Below are 26,042 nucleotides of genomic sequence, written 5' to 3'. Positions count from 1 at the left end.
TGTAACACCCTTAACACCTATAATTATTTCTTCAGTGTATTCCTTTCCACCACATTATAACTGCCTTATCAGGAAAGTCATTTTGTTATTCATCACTGTATTCTCAGCACTTAGCCAAATTTTTTACATATGGTAGTGTTCATTGATAAATTATGAGTATAGAAGAAATGAGGTACAAAGGAGGAAATCTGCAAATGAGGTAAAGTCAATGTTCAAAATATGATAATAAATGTCAGAATAGTGTTTACCTTTGGTATAGGTAGGGGTGATGACTATGGGAGTAGACACAAGAAAAGCTTCTAGGTTACTAAATTTACTCTATATCCTTAAGTTTTACGATTGGAGTCATAAAATTTTTTTAACTATATAATTAAGACTTACCTATTTTACTACATACAAATTATACCTCAATAAAAAGGAAGAAGGGGAAGAATGGCAGGATAAGAAAGGGAAAAAGAAGGGACAAGAGAGCAGCACTTCCATAAGCTTCAAAAAGGAGAGAAATGGTATAGGTTTGAATACTTATGGGAAATGTCTCTAAATGTGGCAATGAGAAAGGCAATTACATTGATGATTCTAAGATCTAGTAGGTATGGAAAAGTAAATACTGCTCACTTGGGCAGGCTGAAATTTTCCACTTGGAAAAAAATTAAAGTTAACGTTAAGTTGGGAGGGGCCACAGGGAACGAGAAATTTCTATTGTGAAGAGGTTGAAGCTACTAGGCCCATAACAGAGTGAAATTCTAAATGGCACAATCATAAACTAAATTTTTTTTAAAAATGTTATAATTTACAAATCATAAAATATACCTTTGTTGCATATGTAGGTTTTTCTATTGCTTCATCACCAATGAAGAAGTCTAAGTCATCAACACCTTTCAACACCCTCCTTTGAGCTTGATCACCCACTTTTGCTGACTCCTTAATAGCAATACCTTTAAAATAAAAGTTATTTATACATGTCAAAAATTTTACTATTTTCAGATGAAACAAATTTATAAAATACTTCTTCCATTATAAAGTGCTATTAAACAAAACATGATCTAGCATATTTAAATTGCCAAACTAAAGCACATAGGTAAAAGAAAAAAAAATGACCAAATTCATTTAACACAATGAAATCTCAATCCAAAGACAAGGTTTCAAAATGTTAAAAGCCAAAAAAAGAAGTATGGCTCTGGAAATGTTTCAATTATATTTTTTAATACTTTGTTAAGATCTACTTTGACTTTATAATCCCACCAAATCAACATATGCCAAATCAACATCAAAAAGAAAAAATTTAAAAACACTAACAAATGACAACACAAAAATTACAAGGGCAATTTTTTTTTAAAGCTTTCTTTACGCCCGGACAACATGGATCAGTGGTTGAGTGTGGACCTATGAACCAGGAGGTCATGGGTCAAGGCACATACCCAGGTTGCGGGCTCGATCCCCAATGGGGGGCATGCAGGAGGCAGCTGATCAAAGATTCTCTCTCATCATTGATGTTTCTCTCTCTCTCTCTCCCCCTTCCTTTCTGAAATCAATAAAAATATATTGTTAAAATAAATAAATAAAAGCATTCATATTTCTATTCTATTTGTACTATAATAGATTAGTAATTTCAATATAACACTGACATAAGGTTCTGTTAAACTAATCATACAAGAAAAAGTTTTTTTCAAATCATTTGGGTAAAACGTATTATAATCCCCTTAAAAAACTTCAGAAATTCAGCATACAGTTCTATACATAAAACTTATTACATATTTCTTAATTAAGTTATGTTTATAAATCCTCCAAGTTAAGCAGTCCTTCATTTTTATTATAATTACCTATACATAATGCCTATATGTAATATCTATAATGTAAATAATAAAAAATGCATACACTTAAGTTAATCTGGCATTCAACTGTTATACTTTCATTTAATAACAGTTATATACTTAATGAAGTGGGCAAAAAATACTGAAGGAAAGAAATTCTAAATCCACATTCTACTCCTAAATGTTAGAAACCTTCTCTAGTAATATATATATATATATATATACATACTAGGGGCCCGGTGCACGAAATTCGTGCACTGGGTGTGTGTGTGGGGGGGGGGGTGTCCCTCAGCCCAGCCTGCCCCCTCTCACATACTGGGAGCCCTCAGGCGTTGACCCCCATCACCCTCCAATCGCAGGATCGGCCCCTTGCCCAGGCCTGACGCCTCTGGCCTAGGCGTCCGGCCCGGGCAGCGGGGACCCACAGCTGCAGCGGCCCCACGATCGTGGGCTTCGCTTTAGGCCCAGGCAAGGGACCCCTAGCTCCTGGGACTGCCAGCTTCGACCGTGCCCAGCTCCCATCGCTGGCTCCACCCCTACTTCCTGCTATCACTGGCCAGGGCGGAAAAGGCGCCTGATTCTCCGATCATGGCTGGGGGGCAGGGCAAAGGCGGCCCCAGGGCCGCCTTTGCCCTGCCCCCCAGCTCTTAGCTCCCCCCTGGGTTTCCGATCACTGTCAGTGGCAGGGGGCTTCTTCCTGCTTTCCCTTTCGCCTCCCTGCATTGTGCCTACATATGCAAATTAACTGCCATCTTGTTGGCAGTTAATTGCCAATCTTAGTTGGCAGTTAATTTGCATATAGCCCTGATTAGCCAATGAAAAGGGTAGCTCGTACGCCAATTACCATTTTTCTCTTTTATTAGCGTTGATAAAGCCTAAACGACGGTTTGACCATTAGACCAGGAGCTATGATGCACACTGACCACTAGGGGACAGACACTCAATGCAAAGGCATGGAAACATGGAACAGACTGATGAATCTCAGAGGGAAGCGGGGGGGAGGGCGGAAAGAGATTAACCAAAGATCTTATAATGCATACTAGAGGTCCAGAGCATGGATTCGTGCATCAGTGGGGTTCCTCGGCCTGGCCTGCAGGGATCAGGCCAAGTCCATGCACTGGGCCTCCAACATCCTCCAAGGGGTCCCAAATTATAAGAGGGCAAAGGCCAGGCCAAGGGACCCCACCAGAGCACGAATCTGTGCACCAGGCCTCTAGTTCATTTATAATGTACATAGACATCTAGATAATTTGCTATAAATTTCCTGGAAAACAAAGCTATATAAAAATAACTTTGAACCATATCTACAGCCTTTCCAGATCAAATATTTATGCTCATCAGTAGCATGACTATATCTGCTGATTATAAACTTTGTACCTGCAGTATTAAAATAATAGTTGGGTGAAAAAACGCCACAATCAAACACCTCCTTTCAGAAGGCAAATAAATTTTTAACATGCTGCAACTTCTCATAATAAGACAATGAAAACTACCAGGTGGGTAACTGGAAATATCGGGGAACACTTTGTAAAGTATATGATTGTCTAACCACTATGCTATACAGCTGAAACTAACACAAAATAACACTGAATGTACACTGGAAAAATAAAGACAATGAAAACTAAAATATTTTGACACAGAGATGAAATAGAGAATGGGTACAATGGTGATGAGAACCTAAGGTTCAAAAGATCAAGATTTTAAAGGTCCCCAAAAAACTCTACATATAGCCACTTGAGAACATAAGCAAAACCAAATTCTGTAAAGATGAAAGTGACATATCAGTAATCTCCTAAAATAATTGTTTAATCACAACATAACGCCTTATAAAATATTACAAATTAAGAGATTGCTAAACCAGAAATAGGCTGAATTGTGTCCTGCAAAAAAAAAAGATATATTGAAGCCCTAACCTCAGAATGTGACCTTATCTGGAAGTAGGGTCTTGCTAGTTATAGTAAGGTTATTAGGGTGGACCCTACTCCAATGACTAGTGTCCTTATAAAAAGAGGAAATCTGGACACAGAAAAAAGGCAGCATGGAGATACAAAGTGAGGAGACAACCAAGTGATTGTATATACAAGCCAAGGAATGTCCAGGATTATCAGCAAACACCAGTAGTTAGAAGAGGCAAGGTTTCTCCCCTAGAGCTGTCAGCAAGATCATGGCCCTTTTGGCAACTTGGTTTTGGACTTCCGGCCTCCAGAACTGAAGTCTCTGTTGTTTTAAGCCACCCAGTTTTTGGTACTTTGTTACAGCAGCCTTAGGAAACTAATACAAGCATATACAATGATCTAACAGCACTAAATTCAAATACAGGGTGGGCAAAAATTGGTTTACAGTTGTAATACAAATAAATAATAAAAGAATAAGCTGTGTTCACATACAACTATAAACCTACTTTTGCCAACCCTTGTAAAACTAAAGTCAAGTACTAGTCCACAAAAGTACTTCTATATAAGTCAGCAATAGAGCCAATATTTGTCATCAAAAACAACAATCAATAAATTGATATATAAATGTGAGGAAAAGGAAAGAAAAGCAAACCTGTCCTTCGGTGTACACAAGGACAACAGAATGGTACCACCAAACTAAGGCCACTATTCTCGCATGAATAAGCTATATCATCACTGTCACCTAAAATTCTTTCTAGATATTAAAGAATTAGACTTAGGTAGTAGGCTAATTTCTTACAAAATCAATTCCTAGAAAAGTATACCAATGAGCTATCCATGTCCAATTAGTACCCCACTGAGACTAAAGATGTGCAATCTTTGCCAAGCCTAGTAATTTCTACCTAGTTCTCAACTTCACTAATTCTGAAATGTCAACTGCTTTCATTACTCTCTGCATGTTTATTTTTCCATTTCTTTCTTATTTTCATAATAAGAATACATAAAAATATTCAAACAGTCACATAAGTGCTACTGTGAAAAACTACTGACACTCCCAAAATTAAACTGTCTAGGAGTTAGCACCACCAAGCAAAGGCTCAAAAGGTCTGTCATCTAATAAGTTAGTTTTAATTCAACATTAGGACAAGTAAATCACAGGTGTTACTATATAGCATGAAAAAGATGAATCATTTGAAAATCAAAAGTACTAAAGTATGCCAAGGACCAGATACATAATCCATGCTAACAAATAAAAGCTCTAACAAAGCCAAGTATGAGAGTATTTTTAAAAAACTACTGAAAGACAAACTACTGAAAGTTGATGTTCAATTAAAGTAAACAAAATAAGACAGAATAACAACACTGGGTGGTTATAAGATATTAGAAAACAGCTGAAGTCAACATCTCTAAAGATGAGATTCAGTCCTTATTTTAAAACATGAGCTTAGGTCAGGATGTCAACAAGCACAAGGCCCTGCAAAAAGTAATCATATCCAAAAACCAAAGGACAGTCTTCATAAGTGTGTGATGGGGATACACTTTTTAACAGTTAGTTTACAAGCACAGACTGTTAATAGCAATATCCTTAAAGCAGAAGCTTGTTTAATTCCTTCATCTTGTCTCTAAAGAGATATTTGGAAGATTTGGTAAATGGAGCTAAACAGAGAGCTGAAATGATTAGAAGTGCAGAAATGAGGTCACACTTAAATTTTGCAAACCATAGTACTTAAAGGATTAAATAGTACTGTGTATCAGAAATGATTATTTCTTTTACTTTAATTAAGAAAAAGATCTTTAAATCTGTTAATTTGTGGCTTAAAAGAAACACTTACAGGAAGGGATGATAAACTGTGGTTCTGTATTTCCAGCATATCCTATTTTTGTATACCTGCAAAATAAAAAGAATTTTATAAGGATTTCACTTACATCTTAGCAATTATTAATTTAATTCTTAGATCTCCATTTATTATAAACTGAAGTTCCATGGTGGGTAAATAATACATAAAATTCCATAGCTTCAATTCATTTAAACATCTCTACTTTCAAAATTGTAAATACCCATAGCTTTTTACTAGCACTTCCATGTCTAGAAACTGATCCTGTAGATATTAATACATACATGAAGTAACATGTAACAAGGCCATGTTACTGTACATATACATGTTAGATGTATATATTGCTTTTTTTTTTTTTTTTGCTACAATCTTTCTTATAACAGCAAAAGACTGGAAATAATTTAAAAAACCATCAAATGAGAAACTAGTTAAATATGCTAAATTTATACTATGGAATATTACATAGCTATTAAAAAGATACTGAAGAACTCTTATGTACTGATAGAAACAATCTCCAAATTGTATTGCTAATTGAACAAAGCAAGGTACAGAACAATGGCATATTCCACAGGACTAGAACAAATATTCCAAAAATTTATATGGAACCACAGCAATCTTGAGAAAGAAAAATAAAGTAGGAGGAATCATGCTACCTAATATCAAACTATACTACAAGGCCACAGTAATCAAAATAGCATAAAAACAGACATATAGATCAATGGAAAAGAATAGAGAGCCCAGAAATAACCCATGTCTTTATGGTCAATTAATATGTATTTGACAAAGGAGGCAAGAATATATGCAATGAGGCAAAGATATTCTACTTGATAAATGGTGCTAGGAAAATTGAACAGATGTTGCAAAAAAATGAAATCAGACCACCTTTTTACATCATACACAAGAATAAACTCAAAATGGATTAAAGAATTAAATGCTAGACTCAAAACCATTAAAATCATAAAAGAAAACATAGGCAGTACAATCAGACATTTCTCGTAGCAATATTTTTGGATATATCTCTTCAGGCAAGGGGAACAAAAGAAAAAATAAACAAATGGGCCTACAACAAATAAAAATGTTTTTGCACAGCAAAGGAAACCATCAACAAAATTAAAAGACGTAAGAACATATTTGCCAATGATATATCTGATAAGGGGTTAATATCCAAACTTTATAAAGAACTTACAAAACTCAACACCAGCAAAACAAATAATACAATTAAAAAATGGGCAAAGGAACTGAATAGAAACTTCTCCAAAGAGGACATACAGATGGCCAATAGACATATGAAAAGATGCTCAACGTCAATAATCATCAGAAAAATACAAATTAAAACCACAATGAAATATCACCTCACAACTGTCAGAATAGCTATCATCAATAAAACAACAAACAAGTGTTGGGGATGATGTGGAGAAAAGGGAACTCTTGTGCACTGTTTGATGGGAATGCATATTTGGTGCAGCCACTGTGGAAAATAGTATGGAATTACCTAGAATTAAAAATATAACTGCTTTGCCCGGCCAGCATGGCTCAGTGGTTGAGTGTGGACCAATGAACCCGGTGGGCACGGTTCGATTCCCGGTCAGAGCACATGCCCAGATTGAGGTCTCGATTCCCAGTGGGGGATGTGTAGGAAGCAGCTGATTAATGTTTCTCTCTCATCATTGATGTTTCTATCTCTCCCCCCTCTCCCTTCCTCTCTGAAATCAGTAAAATACATATACATATACACACACATATATATACTAGAGGCCTGGTGCATGAAATCCGTGCATGGGAGGGGAGTGGTCCCTCAGCATGGCCTGCACCCTCTCCAATCCGGGACCCCCTCAGGGGATGTCCGACTGCCGGTTTAGGCCTGATGCGCGATGGGGCCTAAACCGGCAGTCGGACATCCCTCTCATAATATGGGACCGCTGGCTCCTAACCACTCACATGCTTGCCTGCCTGCCTGCCTAATTGGCCCTAACCACTCCGCCTGCCTGCCTGATTGGCCCTAACCACTCTGCCTGCCTGTCTGATCGGCCCAAACCCCCCTCTGCCTGCCTGCCTGCCTGATCACAGCTAACTGTTCTCCCATGCCGGCCTGATCCCCCTAACCGCCTCTGCCTTGGCCCCCGCCGTGGCTTTGTCCAGAAGGACGTCTAGAAGAAGTCCAGTCTATCCAGTCTAATTAGCATATTACCTTTTATTAGTGTGTGTGTGTGTGTATTTATGACCCAGCAATTCCACTTCTGGGAATATATCCAAAGAAACCCAAAATACGGATTTGAAAAATTATAAGCACCCCTATGTTTATTGCAACATTATTTACATTAACTAAGATAAGGATGCAGAGCAAGTGTCCATCAGTAGATGAGTGAATAAAAAACTTCTGGTACAATTTACACAATGGAATACTACTCATCAGTAAAAATGAAGGAACCCTTACCCTTTGCCATAACATGGATGGACCTAGAGAGCATTATGCTAAGTGAAATAAGCCAGTCAGAGAAAGACAATACGATATGATTTCACTTATATGCAGAATCTAATTAAGAAAATAAACTAACAAATAAAATATAAACAGATTCATAGATCCAGAGAACAGACTGGCAGCTATCAGAGGAGAGGGAGGTTGAAAGACTGGGTGAAAAAGGTGAAGGAATTAAGAGGAAAAAAAAAATAAGCCAACTCACAGACAACAGTATGATTACCAGAAGGAAAGGGGGGTTGGGAGCGGTAGAAGAGGGTAAAGGGGAGATCAATGGAGATGGAAGGAGACGACTTGGAGTAGTGAACACATAAATTATAAAACACTAGAGGCCCGGTGCACAAAAATTTGTGCACTCGGGGGGGGAAGGGGGGTCCCTCAGCCCGGCCTGTGCCCTCTCGCAGTCTGGGACCCCTCGGGAGATAATGACCTGCTGGCTTAGGCCTGCTCCCGGGTAGCAGAGGGCAGGCCCAATCCCTAGGTGCAGGCCCAATCCCTAGGTGCAGCCCCTGGTCGGGCTCAGAGCAGGGCCAATTGGGGAGTTGGGGCGCTGCCCCCTGTCATGCACAGAGCAGGGCGGATGGGGAGGTTGCGATGCCACCCTCAGCCATGCTCAGGGTAGGGCCGATTGGGGGGTTGGGGCACCGCCCCCTGTCACACTCAAGGCAGGGTTGATAGGGAGGTTGTGGCACCACCCCGTCAAGCACAGAGCAGGGCCGATCAGGGGGCTGGGGCGCTGCCCCCAGTCACGCACAGAGCAGGGCCCATCAGGGGGGTTGGGGCTCCATACCCTGTCACGCACAGAGCAGGGCCCATTAGGGGGTTGGGGAGCTCCCCGCTGTCATGCACAGAGCAGGGCCCATCAGGGGGTTGGGGAGCTCCCCCATCACTCACAGAGTAGGGGTGATAGGGGAGTTGGGGCACTGCCCGCTGTCACACACAGAGCAGGGCGGATCAGGGGGTTAGGGTGCCGCCCTCTATCACCCACAGAGCAGGTCCGATCAGGGGGTTGGGGCGCTGCCACTGTCACACTCAGGGCAGGGCCGATGGGGAGGTTATGGCTCTACCCCGTCACACACAGAGCAGGGCCCGTGGCGGGGGGGAGGGTTGGGGGTGCCACACCCTGTCACACATAGAGCCGCAGGGCGATCAGGGGGTTGGGGCGCCTTACCCTGTCACGAACAGAGCAGGGCTGATAGGGAGGTTGTGGCCCCACCCCCTGTCACACACAGAGCCGCAGGGCAATCAGGGCGTTTGGGCGCTGCCCCCTGTCACGCTGATCCAGGTGCCGGGAGGCCTCACGGCTCCGCTGGTCCCGGTGCTGGGAGGCATATTACCCTTTTACTATATAGGATAGAGGCCTGGTGCACGGGTGGGGGCCAGCTGGTTTGCCCTGAAGGATGTCCTGGATCAGGGTGGGGGTCCCCACTGGGATGCCTGGCCAGCCTTGGTGAGGGGATGATGGCTGTTTGCAGCTGGTCACACACCCTTCAGGGTGGGGGTCCCCACTGGGGTGCCTGGCCAGTCTGGGTGAGGGGCTGAGGGCTGTTTTCAGGCTGGCGGGTGACGGAACCTCCCAACCGCTCCTTTTTTTCTTTTTTTTTTATTCTGGGCCAGCTTTAGCTCTGAGGCTCCAGCTCTTAGGCCTCAGCTCCTGAAAGCAGGTATCTGGTTTGTTTCGGTTCTATAATCAAAACTCTGTATCAACTCCAGCTCTGAGATCCCGGCTCGCTGAAAGTAGGTTTCTGGGGTTTTGTTTAGCTTCTATATGTGTTACAATGTTTCTTAAACTGCACGCTCAGAGGCCGGCAAGGCAGGTGGGGAACATTGGAGTCCTCCGTCACTGAAGCAAGCAAGCCTCATGTTAGTTTCAAGCTGCCTGGCTGCCGGCCGCCATCTTGGCTGACAGTTAATTTGCATATGACCCTGATTAGTCAATGGGAAGGGTAGCGGTCGTACGCCAATTACCATGTTTCTCTTTTATTAGATAGGATATAGATGATATATTATAGAATTGTACCCCTGAAACCTATATCATTTTATTAACCAGTGTCACCCCAATAAAATGAATTTTAAGAAAAGTCATGAGTAAAATATCTGTTCCAGCATTTACTACATTGTGATCATACATTTTATTTCTAACGCACAAGGAATAAAAACTGAATTCACAAGGCTGTCATGAGGATTAAAGACAACAGTGAATGGCACTCACTACGTATTCATTAAACATTTCTTTCCCAGTATCATTTTCCTTTATTTCTTTTATTCCTCTATCCATTCCTATAATTGCTCCTTCAAAGATTCTTGGCAACGTTTTCCCAAACTCTTTGTTAGTGTACCAGCCTAACTATCCACCACTAAAGAAATACAGCAGTCAATACTTGCCTCATTAAAGAAGCCAGTCACAAATGACCACAAACCATTGATAAGAAATGGCCAGAATAGGCAAATCCATCTTAAAGACAGGCAGTAAATTTGTGGTTGCCAAGGGCTGAGGGCAGGAAGCATGGAGAGTTGACGGTTAATGGATATGAGGTTTCTTTTGGGGGTGATAAAAATGTTCTAAAATTGATTGTGGAGATGGTTGCACAACCTTGTGAATGTACAAAAAAATCACTCAATTATAATTTTAAAAGTTAAATTTTATGGTATGTTAATATTCAATAGAACTGTTTAAAACAAAATACTATACTTAGGCTAATAATGTATAAATTTAACTTTTATCAATTTGCTTAATGATCTACACAATCACTGCCCATCAAATCAATTCCAAACCACTGTGCCTCATCTTAAATCCTTCTGAAATAAGGCAGGATAGAAATATATATTATAAACTACTTGCTGTTCCACAGCTCCCTACCTCAAATATTTTCAACTCCTTCCTGACTTCCCTTCATCAATGAAATATTTACTGGGAATTACTAAATACTATATACAAGGCCATAACATGGAGAAAGGGTGAAAAGAAAGACATATTGCCATCACAGAGCTTTTGATTTAGTTTATATTGACAGTCTTCCTTCCCTTCCATCTATCATATATTTATGCTTTTCCAAGGATGTAGTCAAGTTCAGCTCCTTCATCCTTCAAATACTACAGCTCTTATTAATCTCCCCAAACAACTGAAGACTAATATACCATTATTAATTATTTCATATACATTGGTTTCATCTCTGGAACTAAACTTTAAGCCAAGTACAAGATCATGCTGTATCTTTCCATATATACCATAGTATTCATCACAGAACTGAGAACATTTTAATAGTGAAGTAAGTAATTACTTTCAATACATTTATATAATAACTAGCGGCCCAGTGCACAAACTTGTGCACCAGTGGGGGTGGGGGTAGTCGAGGCAATGCGGGGGGGGGGGGGGGAGGAGACTGCGGGAGGTACCAGGGAGAAGCTCCTGTGTTGAGCATCTGCCCCCTGGTGGTCAGTGCGCGTCATAGCAACTGGTCGACAGGTCTTTCAGTCCCTTAGGCTTTTATATATATAGATTATAAATATAGCTACCCTTAATTATTATATGTAAACAGCTGTTCAATCTTTGTTTACATAATATTGGAAAACTGCAGCTCAAAGAAGCCACTTCAAAGAAATAGTAAAGCTATATCTGAACTCAAGTATCTATAATCCTCCAAAAGCAATGCTCTTCTGTGGTCTTCCTTAAGCATGAGTAGTTACAACCAAAATAAAACCAGAGAAAAGAACTAACAGTATAGTTTATCATGCTAGCTAAGTGATCTTTGGCAAGGAATTTATACTCTCTGTGTCACAGTTTCATCTGTAAAGAGTAATAGTACCTAACCCGTAGGGTTAGGTATCAAATGAATTAATACATATAAAATAATTAGAATAGTGCCTGCCACATAGTATGCACCATGTGTTGTCTACTATTTTTATCATCATAATTCACCAGAATAGTCATAAAATATACTTTCTACTATCATAAATCTGGTTTATGATAGATTATGATTTAATACTACCCACAATATAAATACCATAGAATTCACGAATTTCCAGAACTCCATAATCCAGTTCCAACATCTTTTTTAATTTAAATCAACTCAAGAAGCAATTACTGAGCATCTTCCATGTATCAGATTCTTTCGCTACTTCCCTGTACAATATCAAACATTTCAATATTTTTGTGTAACATATGAAATACACTACTTCCTTATATATCACACCTAACATACCTAAATTCAACCTTTCCTTTTCCCACCTCATTTTGTCTCCTTCCACTGTTCTCGCACCTTATACCTGTCTATCAGTCCAGGGCTTCAGTTGTTATCTCTACCAGGAAGACTTTTTACATCTTCCCTGGAAAATATAAATTTTCTTTCACCTATAATTCCAAAAAGTTTCATTAATACCTGCCAGAACACTTATTGAACTTTATATTCTCCATGACAAAAGTATTGCAAAAGTGTTCATTTGCATAGTTGATGTTTACTGGATATTTACTGAAGACGTATTTCTCCAACTATAAACAAATAAATGCATAAGCTATTTCCTCCTGTGTTTGGGGGGGAGAGGGTGTGTGTGTGTGTGTGTGTGTGTGCGCGCGCACGCGCCCTCTTATATTCTGAAAAAAATGAGTGCAGCTCAAATTCTTTAAATCATAATTATGGGTTCAATATTTTTTCTAAAAAACCTTAAATAAATAGCCTCTCATATCACTGCATTTCAAAAATATTCCATAATCACAAAATTACTAGATTTTTATTCCTCTAACGAAAATCCTGTATTACTCAAACCATCAATCATTCTTTAAAAAAACTTCTTTCACATGTTTAGAGTAAACACAAATTCTAAGGATTTTTGCACTTTTGGAAAAGAATGCTGATTCAAACTGCTAGTTAGCAACAGATCAAATAGTTATTAAAATGAAATAAGGAATTTAAGGCAACATAAAGAAAAATGATCAACATATTTTCCCATACTCATCTTTTCCCTATAGTGGACACTAATTTTCTTCTGCCAGAATCAAATCCCCATTCCTATTCTGAGGAACCCACCAATGATTAAGACTTATTAGCAGGAGGCAAAACCCCACATCCCATTATAGAAGGAAGGAACTAATATTGACCTGCTGTCATCACATGATCTATGTCTAGCCAACCTAAGCTTACATCAGAACTTTAAATCTTGACAAGATGAAGAGATGGTTTAGAACTCATATGGTTAGTATCTAGTTGCAGCATCCTGCAGACCTCCCACAGCACGTCTTTGGTGGCAGACTGTTGTTACCCAGTCTCCCTTTTTCTCTGCTTTACTGAGCCTGGTTCTCCAGCCTTCCCATGAATTTTGTGATCTACACCACTGCCTTTTAAATAATTCCTTTTTTCTTTTTTTCTTTGCTTATTTTAGCTAGTCATTTGGTTGTTTGTTTGCATCCAAGATTCCGCACTGATATAGCAAGTTACATTTCTCTTCTTCTCACAGTCTTCCTATCAATTTTAATTCCTGTTCACTTAATATATATATATCAAACCCTTATTTTGTTTAAGTAACTTTCCTGACAGCAAGACAATTTGAAATAAGCAAAGCAGGTCCCTTTGAAAGGCATTTTAAAAGCAATAAAATTTTCAACTAATCTTTTAAATGAATAACAAATTAACCAAGAAAAGGCAAGGAAAAAAAACCCCTAAAGTTCTCTTCTTTGCTCTGTTACCTTTACTTTTATTACTATACAGAAAAAATTTAAAATACTTTCAAACAGGAAACATGCAAGCTTTTACTAAAACTCTGTGTGCTTTTTATATAAAATGCATCTAAATCTATCATATACTCGGTAAAACAATCTCTTTAGTTCTATTTTAGAAAGAACTACTTTGTGGTTAACCGATTTCCCTTAATCTATATATTCTTTATTTTCATAGTCAAATACTGAGGTCTTCTGAGTTTAATAAAAAAAATTAACAGTCTGTATTATTGAGGTATTCTTTTTCTTTTTTGTTAATCCTCATCCCAGGATAGTTTTCCATTGATTTTTAGAAAGAGTGGAAGGGATCAAGGGCAGAGGGAGGAAGGGAAGGAGGGAAGTATCAATGTGAGAGAGACACAGGGATTGGTTGCCTCCCATAAGCTCCCAGACCAGGGCCAGGGAGTGAATCTCAACCCAGGCATGTGCCCTTGATAGGGAATTGCACCCAAGACCCTTTCGGTGCACAGGCTGGCGCTCTAACCACTAAATAACATGAGCCAGGGCTATTAAGTTATTCTAGTGAACTATTTCATTTCTGTGTTTTATGCAGTTATTAAAGAGAGAGAAATGACTTTTTTAATGCATAAATTATTCATTTTCAAATTGCAGCTTCAGAAATACCTTCGTTTTAAAATTATATGTAATGAAATATCATTTCCTTAATTGAACTGTCCTGAATTAACCAGCAATTGTCAGTTTTATCATATTAGATACAACATACGTCCTTGGAATATTCACACTGCTAATGAGTAAGCCTTTATCATTTAACATGCATGTATTTTAGGTTAATCAAAGCAATAAATTAGTCACTAAGACTTCCCTATATATTTCATATTTGTACAAAAATTAGTAGTTCTAAGTGTAGATTTATTATTTTTATATGTAAGTTCAAATTCGAACATTCTTCAAAAACTGGGTTAACAATTTAACCATCCTTGTTGAATATATCCCAACTGGGGGCAGTATATCAATGGACTCTAGAATCAGACTACCTCAGGGCTCAAATTCTGAATTTATTACTTAACTGTATCCACTGTTTACTTTAGCAAGTTAATTAAGTTCGCTATACCTCAGTTTCCTCATCTTTAAAATGGTAATTACATAATAGTACCTACTTCAAAGGGTTTCTAAAAAGATTATAAACAGTCCTGGCTGGGTGGCTCAGTCTTTTGGAGCATGGTCCCTTACACCGAAAAGGTTTCGGGTTTGATTCCCTATCAGGGCACATACTAGGTTGGTGGTTGGATCCTAGGTTAAGGAAGGTAAGGGAGGCAACCAACAGATGCTTCTCCTCCTTTCTTTCTCTCTTTCTCTCCCCTTCCATCCTCCCCGCTACCTCTCTCTCAAATCAATAAAAACATATACTCAGGTAAAGGTTAAAAAAGAACAGAAGAAGGTTACAAACAATTATCTCAAAAACAAAACTATTACAGGGCCTTGAAATGTCTTATTTGTACATATCCCATGTAAATAACTGCAATCCAAAATCTAATATAAATATATTTAAGATTTATATGACTCAAACAATGAAAAGCAAAGTTTGTATAAAGAGCATTCATTTTATAAAAGTTTTTTCTAAATTTGGTTTAAAAAGTTATACTGGGGAACATAAAATTATTATTTTTTTTTTATTTCTCACATAATGTGTTTGTAGTACAACAAAAACACTAAAGAATTCTGATGCACGTGCTGTACCAGGCCTCAAACAAAATTACCTTAACTATAATTAACACATTATGGCATATCAATTACTAATAAGAAATTACAACTACTATAACCCATGAATGTGAACGCCAAAGAAAATTTAAAAGAATTCAACAATGCTATCAATAACTAGGAACAATCCTAAAAGACATTTCTCAACTCTGGACCTCTATTTCATTTGTAAAGTGTGTTTTAAATTATTTCTCAAATTCTTTTTCAGCTCCACAATTTAATGTGAGTCATAAGGCACTTCCCTTAATTCATGGAAGTGTCACAAATGCACATTAAATGCTATTTCTGTAGCCTTAAGTAACTAAATATTAAAAATGCTTACATAGCAGAAAGTGCACTGTATTTAATTAGACTAAGCTCTAAAACTTTAAATAATTGAACACTTGTATTTTATCATAGACCAATATTATGTAGTTTATATTTTTAAATAATTTCGAAAACAAACCCTAAAATGTATTTCCCCCATTTTAAGAGTTTTATCCTCCTTGTAGCAATGGCTCATTCACACTAATTACTGTAAATGACTAAGTCTCAAAGACACTCTTCACAAAGGGCAAGGATCCTTAAAGGAGAGAATGTTTAAAGATGAAATATTCAGCATCAGAACAGATGGAGAAAATGTTTTTTGAGATAGGGGTAGGGAGAAAGAGTAGAAGGGAAAAAGAATATATCTGACCACACAAATCCAAGTCTGTTTCTTTCCTGGTTACAAGGAGTATGTTAAGAACCTGAGTTTAAATCAACAGTTTGGAATGGTTTTGAAAAAATTTTTGAAAGAAAAGTATTAAAATTTTACAAAAATTAGGATATTTGTCTATTTGCTTTGGATTACTCAACCTTTTATATGTTTATCACATAAAGGCCCACATAAAGTTATAAACAAATAGCACACAAAGTAATATTAATCACTATCCTATTCTAAAGAACCAAACTTAAAACATTAATCCAGTGGTTCTCAACCTTCTGGCCCTTTAAATATAGTTCCTCATGTTGTCACCCAACCATAAAATTATTTTCGTTGCTACTTCATAACTGTAATGTTGCTACTGTTATGAATCGTAATGTAAATATCTGATATGCAGGATGGTCTTAGGTGACCCCTGTGAAAGGGTCATTCGACCGCCAAAGGGGTCGCAACCCACAGGTTGAGAACCGCTGCATTAATCCAATAACATCACCTTCTTTTACACTGTGACTAAATAATGCATGCATTTATAAGTACTTGGTAAGCTATAAAGCATGTTAATGTAGTGTTATTACCTAACTGCTCTGTTCTTGCCTCTTTATGCCAGTGGCTATTACAGATCAGTAGTGTCATAAAAGAGGCCACAAGTCCAATAGAATTACAGGTGAGCATTCAAATGTTTTTATAGAGGATTTGTTTCAGAAGATATAGTGCTTGGAGCTACATTTTAACCATTCCACATTTCTGCCCCTAGTCCAAGCATTTATCAGTTTCCACATGTTGGAGGAGGGGAAGCATGCTGGACAAGGAGGAATACTGTGAAGGAAAATTTAGCCTTATTTTGAACATATTCTCCTCCAAAAGAGTAAAAATTAGGATGAGATAAGAGACTAGCTGGAGATAAGAAAACAAGTGTGACACTGTGTTCCTTTCCTTAAAACCTTCAATTCAATAAAAAAAAAAAAAAAGGACCTAACTGATAATTGAAATAATTACAATGTATTGGGCTCTTACTGTGTGCCAATCACTGTGATGAACCACTTTTATTCATTATCTCAAAAAAAAGATATTATGATTGCCAAATAACAGATAGAAAAAATAATAATACCTGCAGCATTTGAAGTGTACAGCTTCAGGTCATACTAAATGGTAGAGCTTGAACTAAAAAACAGCTATGATTGCAAAGATCTTGCTGACCATAAACAAACAATGGCAATATAACTGCCAGAAGAAAGGTACAAACTAAATAAAAGAAACAACCTTTCCCAAATTTCTCTCTTCTACTCCATTCCCACTGCCAATACCTTATTTCAGCCCACTCTGCAAAGCTAGTGTTTATAGGGCTAATTAAAAATCATCTAGGAAGCCTATTAAAATGAGTATTCCTAGGCATAACCCTTGAGATCTTGAGTCACTGGGTATGGGTGTTTCTGAAGCAGTTTTGTAAACCAAACCCCTAATTCCTGTTTATTCATTCATTCGTTCATTCATTCAAAAAAAAGTTTTAGTTCCTACTTCTGTGCCAGGTGCCACAACTGCATCCCAAATACCTCTTTTACATCTGACCCTACTGCATTCCACCCTGAAAATATTCTGAAATCCCTATTTTCAACATTTCACTATTCTCCTAGATTTTTATTCTTTGCCAAGTAAAATTACTTCAAATCAAAGCTTTGCTGACATATAATGAACACCTGGGTACACAGTAAGTGCTCAATAAGTGTTAGCACCTTTTCACATTACATAATCTAGTTTGCATTACGTTATTTTGTAGTCGATCATAATGTGGGAAATATGCAACACATGCTAAGAGGGCTAAAGACAAGAACCAGTTACTCTCTCCATTTTGTAATATATGCTTTTCCTTCTCCTGCATCCTTCCAAATCCTTCAAAGGAGAGCTCATATCCTACTTTCACTAAACATTTCTTGACTCTTCTGACCAGAATAATCCCTTTCTTTCCTTACAACCTACAGAATAGTTGTTGCTGTCAGAAAAGTTAAGTATCTTAATGTTTAATTAGTGCAGTCTTCCATCAGCCTCTAATTTTTTAAATGATTTTTAGCTCTTATCTCATTAAGATTCTTGAACGCGAATTTTAGTATGCATTTTCATTATATTTCCAACAGTGCCCGGCCTGCTGCTAAGTATACATTAAGACTTGATTTGACAACACTACTTTCTACCTGTGCAAGTAGTACTTAATTACTAACATTGCTTTCTACTTTAATCAACATCCTATCAAAGGCTCATCTTCTATGTAAGGAGACCACTATACAGGGTGGGGCAAAAAGGGTAGGTTTACATTTGTTCTTATAGAAAATACAATAATTAATAACTAATAATACAAGAAATAAACTCTTCAAAAAGAACCAAGATGGCGGCATAGGTTAACGCCGGAGTTTGCTGCTTTGAACAACTACTTCAAAAGTGAAACCAAAAAACGGAAGGGACATCACCCAGAACCACAGGAACGCTGGCTGAGTGGAAGTCCTACAACTAGGAGGAAAGAGAAACGCACACAGACTCTCAGAGGAGGCGCAGTGCTGAAGTCAAATTCTGAGGTGTGGAGTGCGCGGAGCGGGCTGGCGGCGGAGGGCGCGGTTGTTGTTTTCAATCGGGAGGGAGTCGCAGACTCTAAGCTCCAGATCCGGGCGAGTCTTTAGGGACCCAGACTCAAACGGGAGAAGTGGGACTGTCTGGCTACGGTCAGAGCGAGTACAGCTTTCTCTCCGAGCTTTGCAGCGGGTGCTGGGACTCAGAGAGGCAGAGCCCCTGGGGACAGGACTGAGAGCCGCCATAACTGCTCTCTCCGGCCCACCCTGTTGATCCTGTGCGACCCGCCCCGCCCAAGCCCTGCACAGAGGCGTTTGCCGGATAGCCTCAGGCAAAGGCTAGATTAGCACCTCCCTAGAGGACAGAAGTTCTCTCACTGCTGACACAGCTGATTCTCATAGCCACTTGGCCTGGAGGTCAAACCCTCCCTGGAATTAGCTACAACAATCAAGATTTAACTATAAGACTGTGAACAAAGACCACTAGGGGGTGCACCAAGGAAGCATAACAAAATGCGGAGACAAAGAAACAGGACAAAATTGTCAAAGGAAGATATAGAGTTCAGAACCACACTTTTAAGGTCTCTCAAGAACTGTTTAGAAGCTGCCGATAAACTTAATGAGATCTACACGAAAACTAATAAGACCCTCGATCTTATATTGGGGAACCAACTAGAAATTAAGCATACACGGACTGAAATAACGAATATTCTACAGACGCCCAACAGCAGACCAGAGGAGCGCAAGAATCAAGTCAATGATTTGAAATGCGAGGAAGCAAAAAACATCCAACCGGAAAAGCAAAATGAAAAAAGAATCCAAAAATGCGAGGATAGTGTAAGGAGCCTCTGGGACAGCTTCAAGCGTACCAACATCAGAATTATAGGGGTGCCAGAAGATGAGAGAGAGCAAGATATTGAAAACCTATTTGAAGAAATAATGACAGAAAACTTCCCCCACCTGGTGAAAGAAATGGACTTACAGGTCCAAGAAGCGCGGAGAACCCCAAACAAAAGGAATCCAAAGAGGACCACACCAAGACACATCATAATTAAAATGCCAAGAGCAAAAGATAAAGAGAGAATCTTAAAAACAGCAAGAGAAAGAAACTCAGTTACCTACAAGGGAATACCCATACGACTGTCAGCTGATTTCTCAACAGAAACTTTGCAGGCCAGAAGGGAGTGGCAAGAAATATTCGAAGTGATGAATACCAAGAACCTACAACCAAGATTACTTTATCCAGCAAAGCTATCATTCAGAATTGAAGGTCAGATAAAGAGCTTCACAGATAAGGAAAAGCTAAAGGAGTTCATCACCACCAAACCAGGATTATATGAAATGCTGAAAGGTATCCCTTAAGAAGAGGAAGAGGAAGAAAAAGGTAAAGATACAAATTATGAACAACAAATATGCATCTATCAACAAGTGAATCTAAGAATCAAGTGAATAAATAATCGGATGAACAGAATGAACTGTTGATTATAATAGAATCAGGGACATAGAAAGGGAATGGACTGACTATTCTTGGGGGGGAAAGGGGTGTGGGAGATGTGGGAAGAGACTGGACAAAAATCGTGCACCTATGGATGAGGACAGTGGGTGGGGAGTGAGGGCGGAGGGTGGGGCGGGAACTGGGAGGAGGGGAGTTATGGGGGGGGAAAAAAAAGAGGAACAAATGTAATAATCTGAACAATAAAGATTTAATTAAAAAAAATAAAAATAAAAAATAAAAAAAAAAAAAAAACAAGAAATAAACTCTTGTATTTCGCATACCCACAACTGCAAATCTACTTTTGCCCCACCCTGTATGGTGGCTCTATCAGTTATCTGCTACAATACCTTGGACAAGTAGTTTAACTTCCCTCACCCAAAATTTTATTGTCTATAAAATGGAGATAATACTTCTCAATTAATGTGAAAAGTAAATGAGATAATATAAAGCATTTAGCACAGGCCTGACACACAATTCTTGATAAATGTTAGCTGTTATTACCTGATAAAACCTTTTGTCTGCTTTTCTCTCTCTTTTATGAGAGTAAATTTTTTCTAGAGAACAAATTTAAGCAAAGTTATAAGGAAGTAAGTCAAAGAATCCACATAATGAGGAAAAAAAAATCTTAAGTCAGAAAGATCTGCACAGTAAGGTTTTACTAATTAAATCAAATGAGTAATACTATGATTTTTTAACCATTACTTTAAACAAGAATAGAGTTGATCTTACTAATAAAAATAAAGCAAAGTGCACAGTTCTGCAAAGAGGCTGAGTCCCTATAGTGTAATAGAAAAACACAGGGCTCAAGTACAGGAAAACTTAAGTCCAAATAGCAATTCTCACTAGCTGCTAATTACATGACATTAAAAAGGTAATTTAAATTTTCTAATACAATTTTCTTACTTGTAAAATTAGGTTAAAAAAAATAGTTGTCACAAGTTTAAATAAGATAACTAAAAAGCCTGACCAGCAAGTCTTCTACTGGTGGATCTTTCCCTTCTATGCTTAAAAATAAAAATTTTGAACTGTATTTTACAATAAGGCTGGAAAGTTCATTAGATACAACACATACCCAATCCAAAAATCAATGTTTCATCACAAAATAATCAGAAAAGACAAAAAAGGAGAGATTTTACAAAAATCTAAATAAGACTAACTTCTCAACAGGAACATGTCTATTACTTCAAACAGCATGCAAAACATGACCCATGAAGGAATAAAAATTTGCATGAATTTTTTGGGGGTAACAGATATAGTGACTATTTCTGCCCCTGGAGATAGCTGGAGAAATAAATAGCATTATAAAATAATATGTACAGAATTAATGTAAGAAACATGAACTTTCCACTTACGTTTTCCCCCATGCACTTAGCCCTTCCCCTCTGCTCTCAAGGTCATCCCATCTATACTCATTGCTAGAATGTGATTACAGAATGAATAAAATAAGCTCCTTATGAATGAACTCCAACAAAATATTTACGCTTACATTTTAAGACTGCTAAGAAGTTTAAGTCAATTAGGGAAATTCCTTAATTCATCCTAGATCTAAGTATATCTAATAGTTCCACAATAAGGCTATTATTAACCTCTGCTATCATAATCAATGCAAATAATTTACCAATGCAACATCTATGGGGGGGGGGCATCTTAAAGGGGGAGAAGAATTTTTACAATGCAAAGCTCTGTATAACCAAGCCACAACATAATAAAAGCACATTAAAAGCTCCTTTATTTGGCTTGACTGAAATGTGAGTGAAAACGTGCAAAAAAATAACAAGGTAATTTTAACTTTTCAGGTGTTTAAAAGTGCTTTAAAAAAAAATGTTTTCCTCGCTCTAGCTGGTTTGGCTCAGTGGACAGAGCATCGGCCTTTATACTGAAGGGTCCCTGGTTCGAGGGCACATGCCTGGGCTGCAGGCTCAAGCCCCAGTAGGGGGCATGCAGGAGGCAGCCTATCAATGATCCTCTCTCATCATTGATGTTTCTGTCTCTCTCTCCCTTCCTCTCTGAAATCAGTAAAAAAAAAAAAAAAATATATATATATATATATATATATATTTTAAAAAAAATGTTTTCCTCACCACTGGTTGTAGCTTTAAGTTCTGTAATTTAGTTCTTAAGCAACCAGCTCTATCAATGAGAATCTTTTGTGGCCAAATTTTATTCTGCAGCACTATTCTAATACAAACCAAAAAAAGTGTGTAGATAGGGTATCAATATGAAAGAACTATTTCTTCCTAAATTTTTTCAAAAGGAGTTATTTTTTATGATCTGAGCTTAAATGATTCTTCATCATATGTTGAGATAAAGGATCTCTGCTGAAGGATTTTTAAATTCTAGTTCTAAGTTTCATTTCCTAACTCTTATAGCTTTTCTTACCTAAGACCACCAAGTTTCATAGATGGCCACTTTCTTCAGTCACATTTTGGCTAATGTATATAATTAAATGGAATGAGCAAACTGATTGAGTTTTTCATTTTTCACTTACACTAAGTGAGTAACTGCAATTAGACCGAAGACATGAATGCATTCTCTAAAGCACAAAGGAATACAGAAATTATAGGTGCACAATTTGCATCTGGAGACCACACACACTATTCTGAAACATAAAACTCCCTATCAAGTAAGGCCTCACTTAGAGATGCTTGTCCCAGGGTCCAATCTCAATGAGCTATCCTGTGTTTGCTAATAAAGCTGAAGGTGTAATGTTCTAGGACAGTGATGGCGAACCTTTGAGCTCGGCGTGTCAGCATTTTGAAAAACTCTAACTTAACTCTGGTGCCGTGTCACATATAGAAATTTTTTGATATTTGCAACCATAGTAAAACAAAGACTTATATTTTTGATATTTACTTTATATATTTAAATGCCATTTAACAAAGAAAAATCAACCAAAAAAATGAGTTCGCGTGTCACCTCTGACACGCGTGTCGTAGGTTCGCCATCACTGGTCTAGGAGTTGCATTACAAGGCAACTGAAGAACCAAAAAGCCCTTTGAAGACCAAAATAAATGAATCTCTAAAGATGGATTTCAAATTGTGATAGATGTTTTGTAAAAGAAAGTAACGGGCAATGAGGAATCCTAATCAGTTCCATTGAAATCATGAGTGTCCAGTTAACAACCTCACCTTGTGAGGTAAAACTAATGTAATAACGTAAAATGTAACAAAGTAGTAATAACTGAAATGTTAAAACAAAAATATCCTAAATATAAACTGAACCCTCCCCACACCTCCTGGTCACTTGGCAGGTGTTTTAAGGTCAAAGTTGCCCTATCAGAAAGGTCACTTAAGGACAGTTAACCTCAATGAAATATCTAGTATACTGATTCAAAAATAACCAAAACTGTATTTCAAAAGGGAAAAAAATGAAGGAAGACAAGGTAACATCCTACTTAAGACGTTATTTACTGGGGTGTTAATTATCTATACTAATTTTATTGACAACCCAATAATTTCTAAAGTATAAAATATTAACTATGTAGCAATATTTTTCAGTTTAACAAAACACACTGAAAATTCCTTCTCAGTCGGGCCAAATCTGATTTTAAAACTAACCCTCAACATAAAACTATTCACCAAATAGACTAAGAAGGGAGAAAAAGAAAACACTGGAAAGTACGACTGGATTAAGAAAAAGTAGCTTTAATAAGCTGTCCACACACACACACAAAATACATGTAACCAAGGCTAAACTAGGCTAATTTTCCCCAAGGGAAAATATTAATAGATGGGTTGTTTCCCTGTGCATGGCTGGGATTTTAGAAACTGCCACACTAGCGTAAAGTTAAGAGAAATTTTACAGAGAGCAAACAGAGGAGCATCCTTTACGAATGGTTTGCCCCATAATAAAGGGTGGGAGATGAAGGCTGGCAATCCACCTCTCCCAACCCCCCCACCCCCCCCAAAAAATCGGAGTATTTTGGAAATTAACAGATGTAATAATGAATCAGCGCAGGGCACGTCCACAAAAAGAAAACACTTCCAATGCAGTAGCATAAAGCAGTCACTCTGCGCTCAAATACAGACAGTGTTTTCTACACAGAACTCCCAAGCGTGGGGTAACTCTCCACAACGCCTAAGGCGGCAAGGGGAGGGCCACTTCCTAAGGCATCCCCGCGGCCGTCAGTGACAGCACAGCCAGGACCCCAGCTCCGGGGAGAGCGGCGCCTCGCCGGCCCCACACCGCCCTCGCCGGCACCGCCAGAAGGAATGCCCGCCGCTGACAATGCCTGCCCGGCGCTCCCCGTCCTCCATCCCCGGGAAACCAACATGTATGTACACAGTTTAAGTTCACATGGTGTGACACCCAGCACCGGGAAGGCACTCGGGTCGGTTTGAAATCGGCTTAATCCTGCAAGTTCTCATCAGAGGTGTTCAGGTTGGAAACGAAAAACTACCTTATAAGGGTATGAAAGCCCGAAAGCAGGAAGCGGCTTTGACAAAACTGAGGAAGTTGCAGCGCGCTGGCTCACGGGGGGGACTTTTCGAAGGCAGCAGGAGGAACGCATGACATCTCCCGCGGACTGAAACGTGCCTCGGGTCGCCGGTGGCCCCGCAGGCCGCGAGGGGACGAGGCGGCGGCGGCGGGCGGCGGCCGAGGAAGCCCCGACGTCGCCTGCCATCTTCCGAGGCCCATTCCGCCCGCTCCCCACCCACACCCCGGGCAGTGTGGTCACCGCGATCTGGCCACACCGACCGGAGCGCTTCTCTTCTCTCGCTCCTCGGCCGAGCCGGTCCCCGCGCCCGGCCCCGCGGGCCCCCGACCCCCGGCAGGAAGGGCGCGGAGGGCAGGGAGAGCCGGCGCCGGGCGCGGCGACCCCCGCACCGCGTCCGCGCGCCCCGGGCGGCGACCTCCGCGCACCCCGGGCGGCCGCCCACCGCGGCGGGGGAAGGGCGGGAGCGGTGCGCGGAGAAATCCACCCCGTGGGGGCTCCTCGGCCCCGCGCACCCGCCCAGGTCCCAGAGTGTGAAACCGGGAACGCGGGCGGCCTGTCTCGCCGGGCCCCACCCCTCGCACCCCGACAGGGCCGGGGCTGACACCGCCGGCGGCGGCACCTGGCCGCCCCATTCATCCCCCACCTCCGCCTCCCCGCCATTTTCCCACCTCAGCCTCAGTTTCCCCGCCCCCGCCCGCAAGCCCCCGTACCCGGTGCCACAGTCCACCACACAGGCCGGCAGCCGTCCCGCCATCTTCCTCCTCGCCTGCTGCTGCCGCTGCCGCCGTCTGCTCCGTACTGGTTGTGGCCAGGGATCGGCGGCGGAAGGCAGGAGCTATCTGACCATCCACAGCCGGGCCGCCCTCTCCGTCCGTGGGGGAACCGGGAAGCTGAAGCAGCAGCGAGAAAGCAGTAAGCTCGGTCAGCCGCTACCACTTCCGCAACCCAGGCGGGCAGGCAGTCCCCGCCCTGCCCCACCGCGGCCTCCTCCCCCTCCTCTCCCCTCCTCCTCACTCCGGCCCCCACCCTACAACTTCTTCCCCTCTCGCCGCCTCGCCGGGGAAGCCAAGATGGCCGCCGGTGCCGACGCCCTGGCCAGGCCGGGCCGGCTGCGAGCTCCGCTTCCGGCTCGGAGCGGGCGGGGCGGGGGCGCATGCGCAGTGAGGCGCGCCGCCGGCGGCCGCTCCCGTCCCTCCGTGAATGGAATCCACTGCGGGTTTTCCGGGCGCCGAGGGGCGGGGAGCCGGCCCGGGCCTCCGGTGCTCCCGGAGCTGAAAGGGCTTTTAGTCTCCGTGACTTCTGTGCCAGGAAGAGTGGTTTGCCCCATAATAAAGGGTGGGAGATGAAGGCTGGCAATCCACCTCTCCCAACCCCCCCCCCCCAAAAAAAAATTGGAGTATTTTGGACCGGGGAGGGGTGGGA

The 26,042-nt window shown here is 40.2% G+C and overlaps 1 protein-coding gene across 1 annotated transcript in view; it reads right to left on the bottom strand.

Moving 5' to 3' along the window:
- ACTR3 (actin related protein 3) overlaps positions 1–25,613 on the bottom strand; it is a 63,674-nt gene extending 38,061 nt beyond the window's left edge. The window contains exons 1-3 of the mRNA XM_059704638.1: positions 25,331–25,613; positions 5,539–5,594; positions 811–935 (exon numbers count right to left, since the gene is read on the bottom strand). Of these exons, the coding sequence (XP_059560621.1) occupies positions 811–935; positions 5,539–5,594; positions 25,331–25,374 (225 nt within the window). The 5' untranslated portion in view covers positions 25,375–25,613. The remainder of the gene's footprint in view (positions 1–810; positions 936–5,538; positions 5,595–25,330) is intronic.
- Between the last annotated feature and the right edge of the window lie 429 nt (positions 25,614–26,042).

This window comes from Myotis daubentonii, chromosome 7 (assembly GCF_963259705.1).
Source record: "Myotis daubentonii chromosome 7, mMyoDau2.1, whole genome shotgun sequence".
Lineage (NCBI taxonomy): Eukaryota > Metazoa > Chordata > Mammalia > Chiroptera > Vespertilionidae > Myotis > Myotis daubentonii.
Note: the sequence above shows the minus strand (reverse complement) of the source record. Positions and strands in the feature narration are given on the sequence as shown.